General features: G+C 33.8%; 1 protein-coding gene across 4 annotated transcripts in view; it reads right to left on the bottom strand.

The window, feature by feature from the left end:
- Positions 1 to 2,601: 2,601 nt before the first annotated feature.
- The window catches only part of HACE1 (HECT domain and ankyrin repeat containing E3 ubiquitin protein ligase 1), a 91,994-nt gene continuing 80,336 nt past the window's right edge, over positions 2,602 to 14,259 (bottom strand). For all 4 annotated transcript variants that reach the window (XM_061207685.1, XM_061207686.1, XM_061207687.1 and 1 more), the window contains 4 exons: positions 11,050 to 11,148; positions 10,701 to 10,771; positions 3,783 to 3,896; positions 2,602 to 3,226 (listed from right to left, as the gene is read on the bottom strand). In XM_061207685.1, coding sequence (XP_061063668.1) covers positions 3,124 to 3,226; positions 3,783 to 3,896; positions 10,701 to 10,771; positions 11,050 to 11,148 — 387 coding nt within the window. In that variant the 3' untranslated portion in view covers positions 2,602 to 3,123. The remainder of the gene's footprint in view (positions 3,227 to 3,782; positions 3,897 to 10,700; positions 10,772 to 11,049; positions 11,149 to 14,259) is intronic.

The raw sequence follows: 14,259 nt of genomic DNA, 5'->3' as shown, positions 1-14,259 counted from the left end.
CCTATTACTGAGTCTTCTCTTGATTTAGGATTCTGGACATTTTATATATATCATATAGAAAATAACACAGGGTTGTGATTTAGACAAACAGGAAAAAAAGGTTATATAGTGAAAAAGTCTTAATCCCATCTTACGTTTTCCCAGATATTGCAAGTCTCTGGGCCACAAACTTTTCTTGCATATAACCCTATGTATACTGTATTTACACACTAATAACACTTCTATACACCTTATTTCACTTAATGTACCTTAGAAACATTTACGAATCAGTATGTATACATCCACTGCATTCTTTGTAAATACTAATTTTCTATTGTATTTATGTAACACAATTAGCAACCCCTTACCGATATTTAAATTATTTCTATTTTTCTCTATAACAAACAAGTCTTTAGTGAACATTCTTGTACAAATATGTACGGGAATAAGTATCTCCATAGATAAATTCTTAGAAGTAAAATTGTTGATTCAAAGACTATGGTGTACATTTTAAAAATCTGATATTGCCAAATCACCTTCCAAAGAATTTGTATCACTTTACACGCCAGGGGAACATTTCTAATCAACACAGATTTTTTTTTTTAAAGCAAACTCCGATGCTGTCAACGGCCAGGAAAATAAATTAGTGAAGCAGGCTGGGGTAAGAAAATGGCAAACTGGAGAGCATGTTCAGTCATTGCAAGAAGCAGCTTCTACTCAATTCCAGCCTACTAATAATGCCTTCTAGGAATCTCTGCCCAATGTTAAACTGTCTGATTTCTCAAAAGCCAAAAATCTGGACTTCTGCATGAAATCTCCAGATTTTTAAAATGTTGACAACTCATGAAAAATTTAGAATTGGTGTAACAAACAAAACACATGTGTGAGTGGGACTCATCTGTTGAGCCTCCAACGTGTGACCTCTGTTTAAAGCTATCATTCCCCCACCAAAGCCAACAAAGACGTCACCACAACCGGCTGTGTTTAGCATCCTGTTGTAAAACTAGGATTTCATTAGATTACATTACATTTTGTTTTTGGATGAATTAGAAGATGGGTTTTATTAACTACGTGGTCACTATCCCCACAAACTATTTAAATAACTTAATCTACTCTTGCCCAGGTGTTTTCATTAATCAGTTTCCTACAGTATGCTCCCTTGCCTTCTAGTTTCATTCCTGTAAAGTACTGTACTTCTGTCTTCTTCCTTATATGAAACTACCACATGTTGTAAGAGTTATTTTCCTATTAGTGTAATCTTCTTTTACCCAAAGGAGAAGAAAATCTCTAATCATTTTTTTATATTTGCATTCAACATATCCATCTACTTACAGAAGAAATTGTGGGAATAGAATAAATTAAAAAGACTTGCTGCCTCTAGTTTAAATAGGATTTTTAATCCATATAAAATCTTTCTATATTAGCTAAATTCTTATAGTTTAGAAACTAAAGATAATATAAAAGAATAAACCCTAAAATTGCTAGCTCTATATAAAAAAATATTCATATTCATGGATATAAAACTATGAGATTTTTAATGTTTTATCTCCTCTCCATAAATACTTGCAAAAGGACCAATCTGACAAAGCCAATGTATGATTATAAACAGAAATAAATGTTTGTAAATACTAAAATTATAAGCAATGTAATATTAAATAAATCAGTTACCTATCTGAAGTTAGAAGGCAATGACCTCTTGTACAATTAAATTTCAAAAACCAACATTTTAAAAATTATTAGCTTCATTTTATGTAAATAATGCATCTGAATCCTAATTTTAGGGCTAATAGTAATTTTAAAAGATTTCTTAGTTTTTAATGTAATCTGTTGAGAGATGTTTTCTTAATATTAAAAAAAAAAACACACAATAACAAGAGGACCAAAAAACATGTATTAAAGAAGTTTTATGACTTAGCAAAGCTTTCAACGTATATGCCTATATACATGTATATACAATACATATTTGCCTATATTGACATATACATTGTCTACATTTGTCAGTGACAAATACAGTGGCTGCTCATATGAGAAAATATGCATATAAGAGTCATTTTACCAATAATGATGCCACTGGATAATCTATTTTTAGTTTCCAAAGGCAAGGTCCTAAACATTACAAATTCCCCTATTAGCATTTTTAAATGTCTGAGTGTTCCTACTTCCCCTAAAAGGTATGCTGTAACTACTCAACTGTGTCTTTTCAAAGACACCCTAAAATTAAAAAACCCACTGCTTTGTATTACGTATACATCACTTGAACTCAACATTCTAATAATAAAAAGCAAATTTAAGGAAAAATTACAAACTTAAATTGTAATCTGCACATCAGATTACGTTTTCAAATGTATCATTAGCGCTCACAGATAAAACAATAGTAACAAAAAGAAACCCAGTAAAATACCGTATTTTAATTTTATCTAAAATATAAATTAAAATAAGGCATAAGAAAAACTTTGAGACAATATATGTATGTGAAAAACTGACCACTGAAAGATGCAAATAATTCATACAATATAGCATAAGCTTTAATATATAAATTAGATGTCATTTCATCAGCTGTTTATTAGTCACCAGTCTAAACTTTACATATTAAAATATTGAAAGGCTAGAAAACATCACTGCAATATAGATTCAATATGGGAAAATACATATTTGTGGCTTTATATACAATGTAAATTAGTCCATTCTATACAATAGTTTTCCAAAATATAAACGGCACTTTACATGCAATAGGACATACCAGGCTGGATGTCCTAATATAATTTACTATATAGAAAAATAAAAGAGACAACACCTTTTTAACAGAACAGTTACATAGCAGACATGGAATGTAGAATAAGATTCTGCCTTAACACACTCTTGGATAAGATTAAAGAAATATGAAAAAGGACAGTTTCTACTATTTTCAATTAGCATTTTTTAAATGAAGACTACTGTGATTTATATTTTCTAATTGTATCACAAACTGAGAAAACATAAAAGGGAAAAGAGAGGGGGAAGAAAGGAAACCTGATCCTTTATGAATTTTAAACATCAGCCCTGCCTATGGGCTGCATTTAGGCTGCTTTTCTGTTGACGGTTTCCTAAATTACTTCTGCGACTCTGCATTGCACATCAGCAGTCAGATGAATTTTCCAGACTTCATTATGCCATTGTGTAACCATAGCTGCCACAATGTAGTGCCACAAGAAGCCTGTCCTTGAGTATTTCTTTACTTGGGTATTCAGGTAACTTGAGCATGTTGATGCTTTAAAAGAAAAATATACCACTATTAACAAAGAAATCTCTGAAATTTTTTATTGTTTTGTCTAGCAGTGAAAACACTACTCAAAATTAATGTAAGACCACCCTCTTAAATTTGCATTCAAATTGGAAAACCCTGAAGTAGTATTTAAAAAGGAAAAAAAAAACAAAACCCTGCTGCATTGCAGTTTCCTTTAGCATGCAAATGTAGTAGAAGAAAATAAGTTCCCTTCAGCCTAAAATAAATAAGCAATAGGGCAATTTAGTTTGAAATGATGGTGTAACTCAGTGATACTTATGCCAGTGTAACTTTAGTGATACTTGAACTATATATATTCAATTAGAGTATAGGTAGGTAGTTTCCTCAAACATTTTCCCTACCAAAAAAGGGGAAGGCAAGAAACTATGTAGCTACTTATTTATCAGTGATTACAAAATGTTGAATAGAGATCACTGTTGAGATTTTCCTCTCAATGCAGCAATACAGTAGTTAGACCTTTGATCATTCAAAATTAATCAGAACAATTTGCAATGCATTTAAATAAACCAATTTAACATACCATGTGCTTGAAGTCGGTAGAAGATTTGGAGTATATGGCACAGCAGCAATTGTAAAGTTTTGCAATCCACTTCCACCCATGATATTAGCAAATCCACCATGTGGGACCCTGGAACTAAGAGTTCATATCTTAGTAAGTTGTAATCATGCAAGGAAAACCTTGGTAACAGGTATATTTCAAATTAGCAAAATGACTAGTATCTAGTAGATGTTCATTAAATATTTGCTGAATAAATAAATGGCTTACTTGATTAATTCAAGCAACAGAGGCTGTTACATGTTATCCAAATGATCTCCCTGTCTGTGAAAAATATCTAGAGTCAAACGGTTTTTGTTTTGTATTGTTTTACATGGTGGGAAAACTAGAAAATTATTTACACTTCTCTTTCCAGAGATTTACATCGGTTGTATTTTTTTTAAATGTCCCCTAACATAGTGAGACCACAGGAAGGTGAACAAACTCAGAAGTCTCACAGTTCCTAATTTCCACACTTAAAACTACAAAACTGCAGTCACCAAAACAGTGTGGCACTGGCATAAAGACAGATACATAGACCAATGGAATAGAGAACCTCAAAATAAACCCTTAAATATATGGCCAAATGATTTTTGACAAGAGTGCTAAGAACCTCCAATGGAAAAAGGACAGTCTTTTCAACAAATTGTGTTGAGAAAACTGGATATCCACTACAAAAAAATGAAGTCGGACCCTTACCTAACACCATATACAAAAAGTTAACTCAAAATGAATCAAAGACCTAAATGAAGAGCTAAAGCTATAAAATTCTTAGAAGAAAATACAGGGGAAAAACTTCATGACACTGGATTTGGTAATGATTTCTTGGATATGACACCAAAGGCACAGGCAACAAAAGAAAAATAAATTAGACATCATCAAAATTAAAAACGTGTGCCAAAGGACACCATGAACTGAGTGAAAATGTGAGCCACAGGAGAAAATATTTTTAAATCATAAATATGACAAGGAATTAATATCAAGAAAATATATAGAACTCCTACAACTTAACAACAAAAAATAGGGACAATTTTTAAAAGTTAAAAAATAGGGACAGGACTCAAATAGACATTTCTCCTAAGAAGATACACAAATGGCTTATAAGCATTCGAAAAGATGCTCAATCAACATCACTTGTCATTAGGGAAATGCAAATCAAAACCTCATTGAGATAACCACCTCATAGGCATTAAGATAACTATTAAAAAAAAAAGATCACTAGAAAATAACAAGTATTGGAAAGGACATGCAAAAATTGAAACCCTTATGCAATTGCTGGTGGAAATGTAAAATTGTGCAGCCACTGTGGAAAACATTATCACAGATTCTCAAAAAATTAACCATAGAATTACAGTAAATATCCAAAAGAATAGAAAGTAGAGACTCAAACAGATATTTGTACATCCATGTTCATAGCAGCATTACTCACAATAGCCAAATAGTGGACTCAACACAAGTAACTGTCCATGGATGAAAGGATAAGCAAACTGTGGTAAACATACAATGGAATACTATTCAGCCTTTAAAAGGAAGGGAATTCTGACATATGCTACAATATGGATGAATCTCGAGGACATTATGCTAGGTGAAATAAGCCAGTCACAAAAAGACAAATAATGTATGATTCCACTTACATAAGGGACCTAAAGTAATCAAATTCATAGAGGGACTTCCCTGGTGGCGCAGTGGTTAAGAAGCCACCTGTCAATGCAGGGGACCCAGGTTCGAGCCCTGGTCTGGGAGGATCCCACATGCCGCGGAGCAACTAAGCCTGTGCACCACAACTACTGAGACTACTGAGCCTGCGCTCTAGAGCCCACAAGCCACAACTACTGGGCCCATGAGCCACAACTACTGGGCCCACGTGCCACAACTACTGAAGCCCATGCGCCTAAAACCCATGTGCCTAGAGCCCGTGCTCCACAGCAAGAGAAGCCACCACAATGAGAAGCACGCGCACCACAATGAAGAGTAGCCCCCACTCAACGCAACTAGAGAAAGCCCACGAGCAGCAATGAAGACCCAACACAGCCAAAAATAAATAAATAAAAATAAATAAATCTATTTAAAAAATTATAAAATTCATAGAGACAGAAAGTAGAACAGTGGTTGCCAGAAGCTGGGGGTAGGGGAAATGGAAAGTTAGTGTTTAATAGGTACAATTTCAACTGAGAAAGATAAAAAGCTCAGGAGATGAATGGTGGTGATGGCTGCACAAATATGTGACTGTACACAGAACTGTACACTTAAAAATGATTAAAATGTTTAATGTTAAGTATGTTTTACCACACACACTAAAAAAAACTGTCGAATAATGCACCAGGATTTTCTGTCTGAAATCACAGATGATATGTTTACAATCACAGGGAAAAAAAACAATCCAATATAAATAGATCTCTTCCCAGCATTTTTCTTTTCTAGCTGGGAAGTAGTTTGGTTGCTATTAAACACTTTATTGATGAAATGCCTAAGCTTACTTTAGAAATCCAAGTCAATGTTAAAAGGATGCCTGCATCTTGCTAACAAAACACTAACACATGAGCAATTCCTACGTAGGGAAAAAGAATATCTAAAGACCTGAGTATGTCTGTAAACTGAAACATTACTTTCTGCATATTTACCTTTGCCTAAAAAATTAACAAAGGTGACCAAAAATGAAAAGGAATAAAAGGCAAGCTGTTTACAATTTCCTACAGAGGCAGACTTTAAAAACAAGTATTCCACTTCACCAGGACAAGGTGAGAAGATGAGCCTTGACACTGATTCTTACACAAATTATAGCACAGTATTTCAATAACAGAATGATCTAATGTCTTTCATATAAATAAATTTTGAAAAATAAGCTTAAAAAATCAGATGATCCCCCAATTTTCATATCTAAATTGAAATTATTCTGTAAACTGATATTCACAAACAATCTCTGAAACCTTACTCCTCTTCCTCTAAACTACAATGACTGGGCCCCATACTTGAATAACCAGTGGATCTTAGCTAAGATTATGGCTCATCAAGCTTAAGCGTGTATGAGAAAAATAAATGGTCTTTGGTTGAGTATTATGACACCTGACTTATACAATGTAAAATTACAGTTAATAAAAATGAAATATTTCTATTTTATACATAAAGAAATCATCAAGTCTGACTTTCATTATTCTTAAGAGATAATGAAACAAGAGTAAGACATTTAAGACAGCCTTGTAGATAAACAAAATATTGTCACCACCATAAAAATATTTTAAAGTTACTGTTGATACAGATTCTTGCTTCTACAACTGGAACACATTTGACTCTTTAGTAAGATTGTTCTAAATTATACTATGGACACAGAGAAAGACATTTTACAATCTAAATATAAATGATAGAATTTTCCAAAAAGTGGAAAAAAAAAAACACACTCTAGGTCTAGAATGGCAAATGCTATACCTATTGATAACTGGGTCTAGTGTAAAAGGAAAGTTAAGGTTTAAAAGAACTTAAGACTTAGTTTGAATTCAAAACAAGGACTCCATGTAGACTAAGTGCTGAAAACTGGATTCTTCAACCTGAAGATAAAGCTTAGCTCCGTGTAGTTTCCCCTCAGCTTCCTTGGCTTCTACTCTTTTTTTTTTTAACCTCATTATAATTGCTTTACAATGGTGTGTTAGTTTCTGCTTTATAACAAAGTGAATCAGCTATACATATACATATATCCCCATATCTCCTCCCTCTTGGCTTCTACTCTTTACCCACATCCTTCATCTCAGTTTAAATGGACTCGCAGCTACACTTCTCAACCAATTAAACAGCAAACAGAGCAGTTCTTTTCAGCATTGCTAACTATGACTGTACTATTGACACAGGAGACGTACTGTGTATTACTAATCGAAGTGTTTTTTATTCTACAAGAGCAGCAATCTAACAGACATTTTTAGTACTAAAGAACTTGAATAATTGTTTCCTACATCTTAAAGATTCATACCAACCGAATCATGAAGGAAAATATAATAATTTAGTAAATGGTGTTTAAATATAAACTGCTTAGAAAAATAATCAAAGAGCCCTGCCTTATAACATAAACCAAAATAAAGTCCAGATGGCTTAAAAATTGGTATGTAAAAACAGAAACTACAAAAAAGTTACAGAAAAAAAGGTAGATAAACATATATATACAAAATCTTGGGAGTAGGGAAGAATTTATTTAAAAAAACATAAGGAAAGTACTGATAATCAACTTGCAACCTAATTTAGCACTTTCATTATATAATTTTTATAAATTAAATTTATAATCTAAATTACAGGGAAATCTGTATGTTTAACTTAATATAATTAAAAGGCAAATGATAAACTGGAAAAGATATTTGCAGAGTTAATGTCCCTATATATAAAGAACATTTAAAACCAAATTTTTGAAAATGATGGTAGAATAATGTGTAAAAAATAAAGGAAATCCACACCACACAAAGTATACATATATGAAATTATGAAAATAAAAATGATTACATCCTGTATTGATAGAATAAAAGAAATAGGCTGAGGTGAATACTGATATCTTTCTGAAGGTTAAATGAACAATGTCTCAAGGTAATAAAAATTTATATACTTTTGTATCTAAAAATTTCCCTTCTAAGAATTTATCCTATATTTTTATCCTATATATCCTATATATTACATTTATCCTATAATTTATAAATAATCAAACTGGGCTGCAAGTGTATAAAGCACAAGAATTCCTTATTTGTTCAGCATTATTCATAAACAGGAAAATTTAGCAATAAAGGACAATATCAATTAAGGGAGGTCCATAGACTGAAGAATAGACAGCCATTTAAAAAACTAGATCTATAAATGAAACAATTTTTAATGATACATTGCTAAATTCAAAAGTTATAAAATAGGAACAATGTTTTTTAGAAATAAAAATTTATATATGAGAAAAATTCTGGAAGAATAACCAAAATGTTAAGTGATTATATTCAGAGACGGATATTAAAGGTGATTTTTTTAAAAATTTGAATTGTCTAACCTTCCTACATAGAAAAAATAATTTTTGTTTAACGCTTTTTATTAAATTACTCAAATCTCTAGGTATTTCCTGGCACTAAGTAGCCAAAAAAAAAAAAAAAAAAAACTGACAAGATTTTCTTTCATATCTTTAGTCTATAATCTGTGAATAATTCATGTTTTATTTATTCTTTGAAATTAGGTATATAGTATATATTATATAGGTATATAGTGTATATTTTTCTAATTATATACCTAAAAAACTAAGAAAATACAGCAAAGTATTAATAGTGTTATCTCTAAATAGTGTAATTACTTAATGGGATTTTCATTTTCTTCTATCTATAGTCTCCATTTTCAAAATTTTCTATAATGGTTATGAACTACTTTAAAAATAAAACAGTTGACTTTAAATTACATATATATAAGATAGATATATATTCACACTATGTTTTTAAAACACGTAGGAAAAAATACATCAATTTATTTACAGTGCTTATTGCTGGCAGGTGATGGTTTTTCTATTTCTTCTAATTTTCTGTGTTCCAACTTTCTTAGAAGAACCATGTACATTTATAATGGAATGACTGAACTATATTTTCATAAATAGAAGGACACAGATGAAATTCTAAGTTATCAAGAATGAAAATCAGGAATTCCCTGGTGGCGCAGTGGTTAAGAATCCGCCTGCCGGGCTTCCCTGGTGGCGCAGTGGTTGAGAATCTGCCTGCCAATGCAGGCGACGCGGGTTCGAGCCCTGGTCTGGGAAGATCCCACATGCCGCGGAGCAACTCGGCCCGTGAGCCACAATTACTGAGCCTGCGCGTCTGGAGCCTGTGCTCGGCAACGAGAGGCCGCGATAGTGAGAGGCCCGCGCACCGCGATGAAGAGTGGCCCCCGCACCGCGATGAAGAGTGGCCCCCGCTTGCCACAACTAGAGAAAGCCCTCACACAGAAACGAAGACCCAACACAGCCATACATACATACATAAAAAGAATGTAAGCAGACAAGAATAGCATTAAAAAAAAAAAATTAAAAAAAAAAAAAAAAAAAGAATCCGCCTGCCCATGCAGGGGACACGGGTTCGAGCCCTGGTCCGGGAAGATCCCACATGCCGCGGAGCAACTAGGCCCGTGCACCACATCTACTGAGCCTGCGCTCTAGAGCCCGTGAGCCGCAACTACTGAGCCCGCACACCTAGAGCCTGTGGTCTGCAACAAGAGAAGCCACCGCAATGAGAAGCCCGCGCACCGCAACAAAGAGTAGCTCCTGCTCACCGCAACTAGAGAAAGCCCGTGCACAGCAATGAAGACCCAATGCAGCCAAAAATAAATAAATAAAAAATAAATTAATTAATTAAAAAAAAAAAGAATGAAAATCAGACCTTTTCTTTTACATCTTTCAGAACTGTAAGTTAAAAGAGGTTTAAATCATCTAGTTTTCTAATATCTATGATATTTAATTGGTTCCAAAAGTAGACTTTTCAAAGTGTGGTATCACAAATTATTTTTCAGGCCACAAATCTTAAGACTTTAAAGTTTGATAAGAATTGGAGAAAAACTGCTGTGTATGGGTATTATTATGTATTGTGTGCATGTGTGTGTATGTTGTCCCAGCAACAAATGTTGGCTACTATCATTGACTTACCTGCAGAATGAAAAGACTACCAAGTTATAAAATATAATATACATGCTGATAGTCCTGACTGGAACAGTTTATCTTTTATACCTTAAATAAACATTTATTGAACACTACTATATGTTTTAACTTTAATGCCTAAATAAACCTTTAATATCTAAAAAAATGGAAAAGGAGGTGAGAAATTGATAATTCAGAGTAATAATTCATTTTGAGTTATGTCTAAGCCATTAGAAATGGAGTCTATTAAATTCTTTCCACATTATCATAAAAACACTTCTTACCTGCCAGTAACAAACTGCAACAGAAGAACTCTCTCCTCTGGAGTAATATCTTCCACAACTTCCCAGAACCACTAAAAACAACAATAAAAAACTTAGCTCATATTTCAGACCAACTGCAGGCTTCTTAGTACCAGAGAAATATGCAATATTCATAAAGCATATTTTATTCCATGAAACTCATTTATCAAAAAAGATTTCATACAAAGCATTCATATGCAATTCCCATGAGAAGATTTAGGGAAAAACTAAACTTTGTTAATTAATGTAGGTTTTCATCCAATAGTGCTGAAAAGCTTACAAGATTAAATAGCAAAACTTAACTTCATTCTAAGCTCTAGAGAGACTTTACCTGAATAACTGGATCTTCTCTTTCATAGCCACTTGTGTATTCAGTATTTTTTATCCAATCACTCACATCAATTTCTGGCATGCCAGAAAGCAGTAGCTCCTTTGGGGAAGAAGAAAAATATTTCATTAATCTTCTCTGGGAAAAAAAAGTGATTACATTTAAATAGTAAATTTGCCTTAATTAGAAACTAATCCCATGTAAAACTGATTTATTTTTGTAACAGTGTCTGCAAGTCATCAATAACAAGTACTACCTGAGAGAGAACCCTTGATACTAATAATCTCAAATATTGTGAGATGTGGAGATGTCTCTACACTGATACAATTTAATTAAAACATGAGATAACAGTTTACCTTTATATAGAAACACATATGCCACAACAGTTTATATGTGCAATAATTTTGTGAACATTATTATCTTTGGTTTATATATATTTTATGAATTTGTTAAATTCTATAAAAATACTGTACTCAGTATGAAAGTGAAAACAAAGACCTAAATAAATCTGGGTTAAGCAATGGAAAAGATCAAGAAACCCTAATCACTAGAAAAAAAAGGAGTTATTATAATAAAAATAGTTATTATTTTTTAAAAAACCAAAACAGATTTAGGCCTTTGAAGAACTCTATTCTGGAATAATTCCAATCCAACTTTCAAGTCAAATTTCTCCAAGGTGAAAAAAAAAATGCAATTTTCCTACTAATGACTTTTGGTATCCTTTTTTCCAGGAAGATCATCAAACAAACAAAATATCAATCCAATAACTAAGAATGAAATTAATAATGGCAAAAGTATTTACCATCATGTTCCCCAAAAGAAAAGAGAACATGAAAAAGGCTTGCCCAAATCTCTGAATCAGCCAGTATTTCACAGTTGGACGTGTTTACACAGTAAAGCGAGGTAATAACTAGCCTAAGCTTAACACCGACAAGCCAGAACAGCAGACTTTGTTATTGCTGTTAGATGAGATAGATACCATGTGGTTCAAAATCACTTCTCCTACAGCAACTCCTCATAATATATACCTGACTAGTATAGAGTATGCTCTAAAAAATACTAATGAAGGTCAGTCTAAGGTGGTGTCTCAGAACTCTTGGGTGTTTCTGGGATCTATTTAAGGAGTCTGCAAGGTTCTCCCTTTTCCAACTTATCTGAGGCTGGATTTTCTCCATATAGTTCAACCAAGCAACATATCACAACAGATTATAAGCAGAAGCAGATATGAGAACCCAGTTTCTCCTACTAAGCCAGACGTTAAAGAAACTTGCAAAGATGTAAAACAATGCCACTTTTCCCACGATTTCTGTTTTATTCTGGAAAATGCAGTTTTAATTTCTTAAATGTTTTATTTATGTTAATATGTAATGAATTGTTATTTTTATGTGAATTAATAAAATACTTTACTTTCTGTTTGAATTTCAAATACAGTTAAGTATCAATTACTATAAACCACATAAACAAACTCTTTTCTTGTAAGGGGTCCTAAGACCAAAAAGTTTGAGAACTGCCTGTCTAGGGTGTGTTTTAGTCCTCCTTGCCATAGTATTATAAAATACTTTAACTAGATGAAGGCATTCTGGTAGGGTGCATTTTATCACCCCCAAATACATTCTCCATCTTCCTTTGCACATTCTGTGCCCCAAGAGGCTGATCCCTGCAGACTGGCTCTCTTGCCTGTTGGTTTCAGGTTGGGTTCCATCACTGGGAAACAGGCAGGAGTCTGCAGGTAAGAGTATTTTCTGCTCCCTCCCTGCTTCAGTACATCTTTGCAGTAGCTATGTCTCCTCAACTAGAGCTGCCACCTGGTGGCCCCTGGTGGTTCAGGCTCTCACCAGGCTCCTCACAGTAATTCCTCCACTTGTCTTCAATTCTAGGGGTGATAAAGGCTTTCCACTGTTGCTATTCTCTGGATGCCTCAACCATATCTTGTTTATTCTTAACCTGCCCATGCCTCTTTAAGTTCCTTCATTAAAGTTTCTTTATTTGAACCATCTGGGGAAATTCTGTTCCCTGGCAGTACCCTGACACAGATCTGCCAAAAGGAATATGGATGATTGTTACATGTTTCTTACAACCCATGAGTTTAATCCTCTTCTCTTCTAGGCTGAAGATAAGCTTTTAATAATATTAAGTATGCTTTCATTGTTAATAATTGTGAATAAAAATGAGACAATATTCTCTCAAGAAATTTGAAGCATTTCATGAACATCATATGTTATGACCTTGTGAAGAGGACAAAAGATCTTTATTATCCCATTTAACACCTGGGCAAAAAAAGTTATTAAACTGACTGAAAACAGATGAAATGGGAAGTCCACAATACAAAGTACATATGCATATAACAAAAAGATTTTAAATCCCAATTTATTTATTATTTTTTTTAATATATATATTTTAAAGTTATATATTTATTTATTTTTGGCCGTGCTGGGTCTTTGTTGCTACGTGCGAGCTTTTCTCTAGTTGCGGCGAGCAGGGGCTATTCTTCATTGCAGTGCGCGGGCTTCTCATTGCGGTGGCTTCTCTTGCTGCGGAACACGGGCTCTGGGCGCGCGGGCTTCAGTAGTTGTGGTGCGCGGGCTTAGCTGCTCCGCGGCATGTGGGATTTTCCCAGACCAGGGCTCGAACCCGTGTCCCCTGTATTGGCAGGCAGACTCTTAACTACTGTGCCACCAGGGAAGCCCCTATTTATTTTAAGATTTTTTTTGATGTGGACCATTATTAAAGTCTTTATTCAATTTGTTACAATACTGCCTCTGCTTATGTTTTGTTTTTTTGGCCCCGAGGCATGTGGGATCTTAGCTGCACCCCCTGCATTGGAAGGCAAAATCTTAACCACTGGACCACCAGGGAAGTGACAAAATAACTGAATTGGTCTGTTGGAATTAGGTACAACATATATAACCCATAAACTAATAGTCAGAAACTGAGTCATGCAGGTGTTCACAGCTCTTAGCTTACCTAGAATTTACATGACTCAGTGTTTTAATATCCTGGTACTACCATGGATAAACTCATAAGCAGCAGAGTATGGCAGGACAGTCCCCCAGACATTTGAGGAACCCCTCAACTGTAATAATGTTATAGATATAGTAATCACAAAATGTTGTCACCATTTTTGAACCTGATGATCATCTCTTGACTTGAGACTGCGTTCTGTCCACAAATGGATGAATACAAATCCAGTTAAGGACACTGATGCTACTGGAT

Source organism: Eubalaena glacialis, chromosome 12 (assembly GCF_028564815.1).
Source record: "Eubalaena glacialis isolate mEubGla1 chromosome 12, mEubGla1.1.hap2.+ XY, whole genome shotgun sequence".
In the NCBI taxonomy this organism is placed as follows: domain Eukaryota; kingdom Metazoa; phylum Chordata; class Mammalia; order Artiodactyla; family Balaenidae; genus Eubalaena; species Eubalaena glacialis.
Note: the sequence above shows the minus strand (reverse complement) of the source record. Positions and strands in the feature narration are given on the sequence as shown.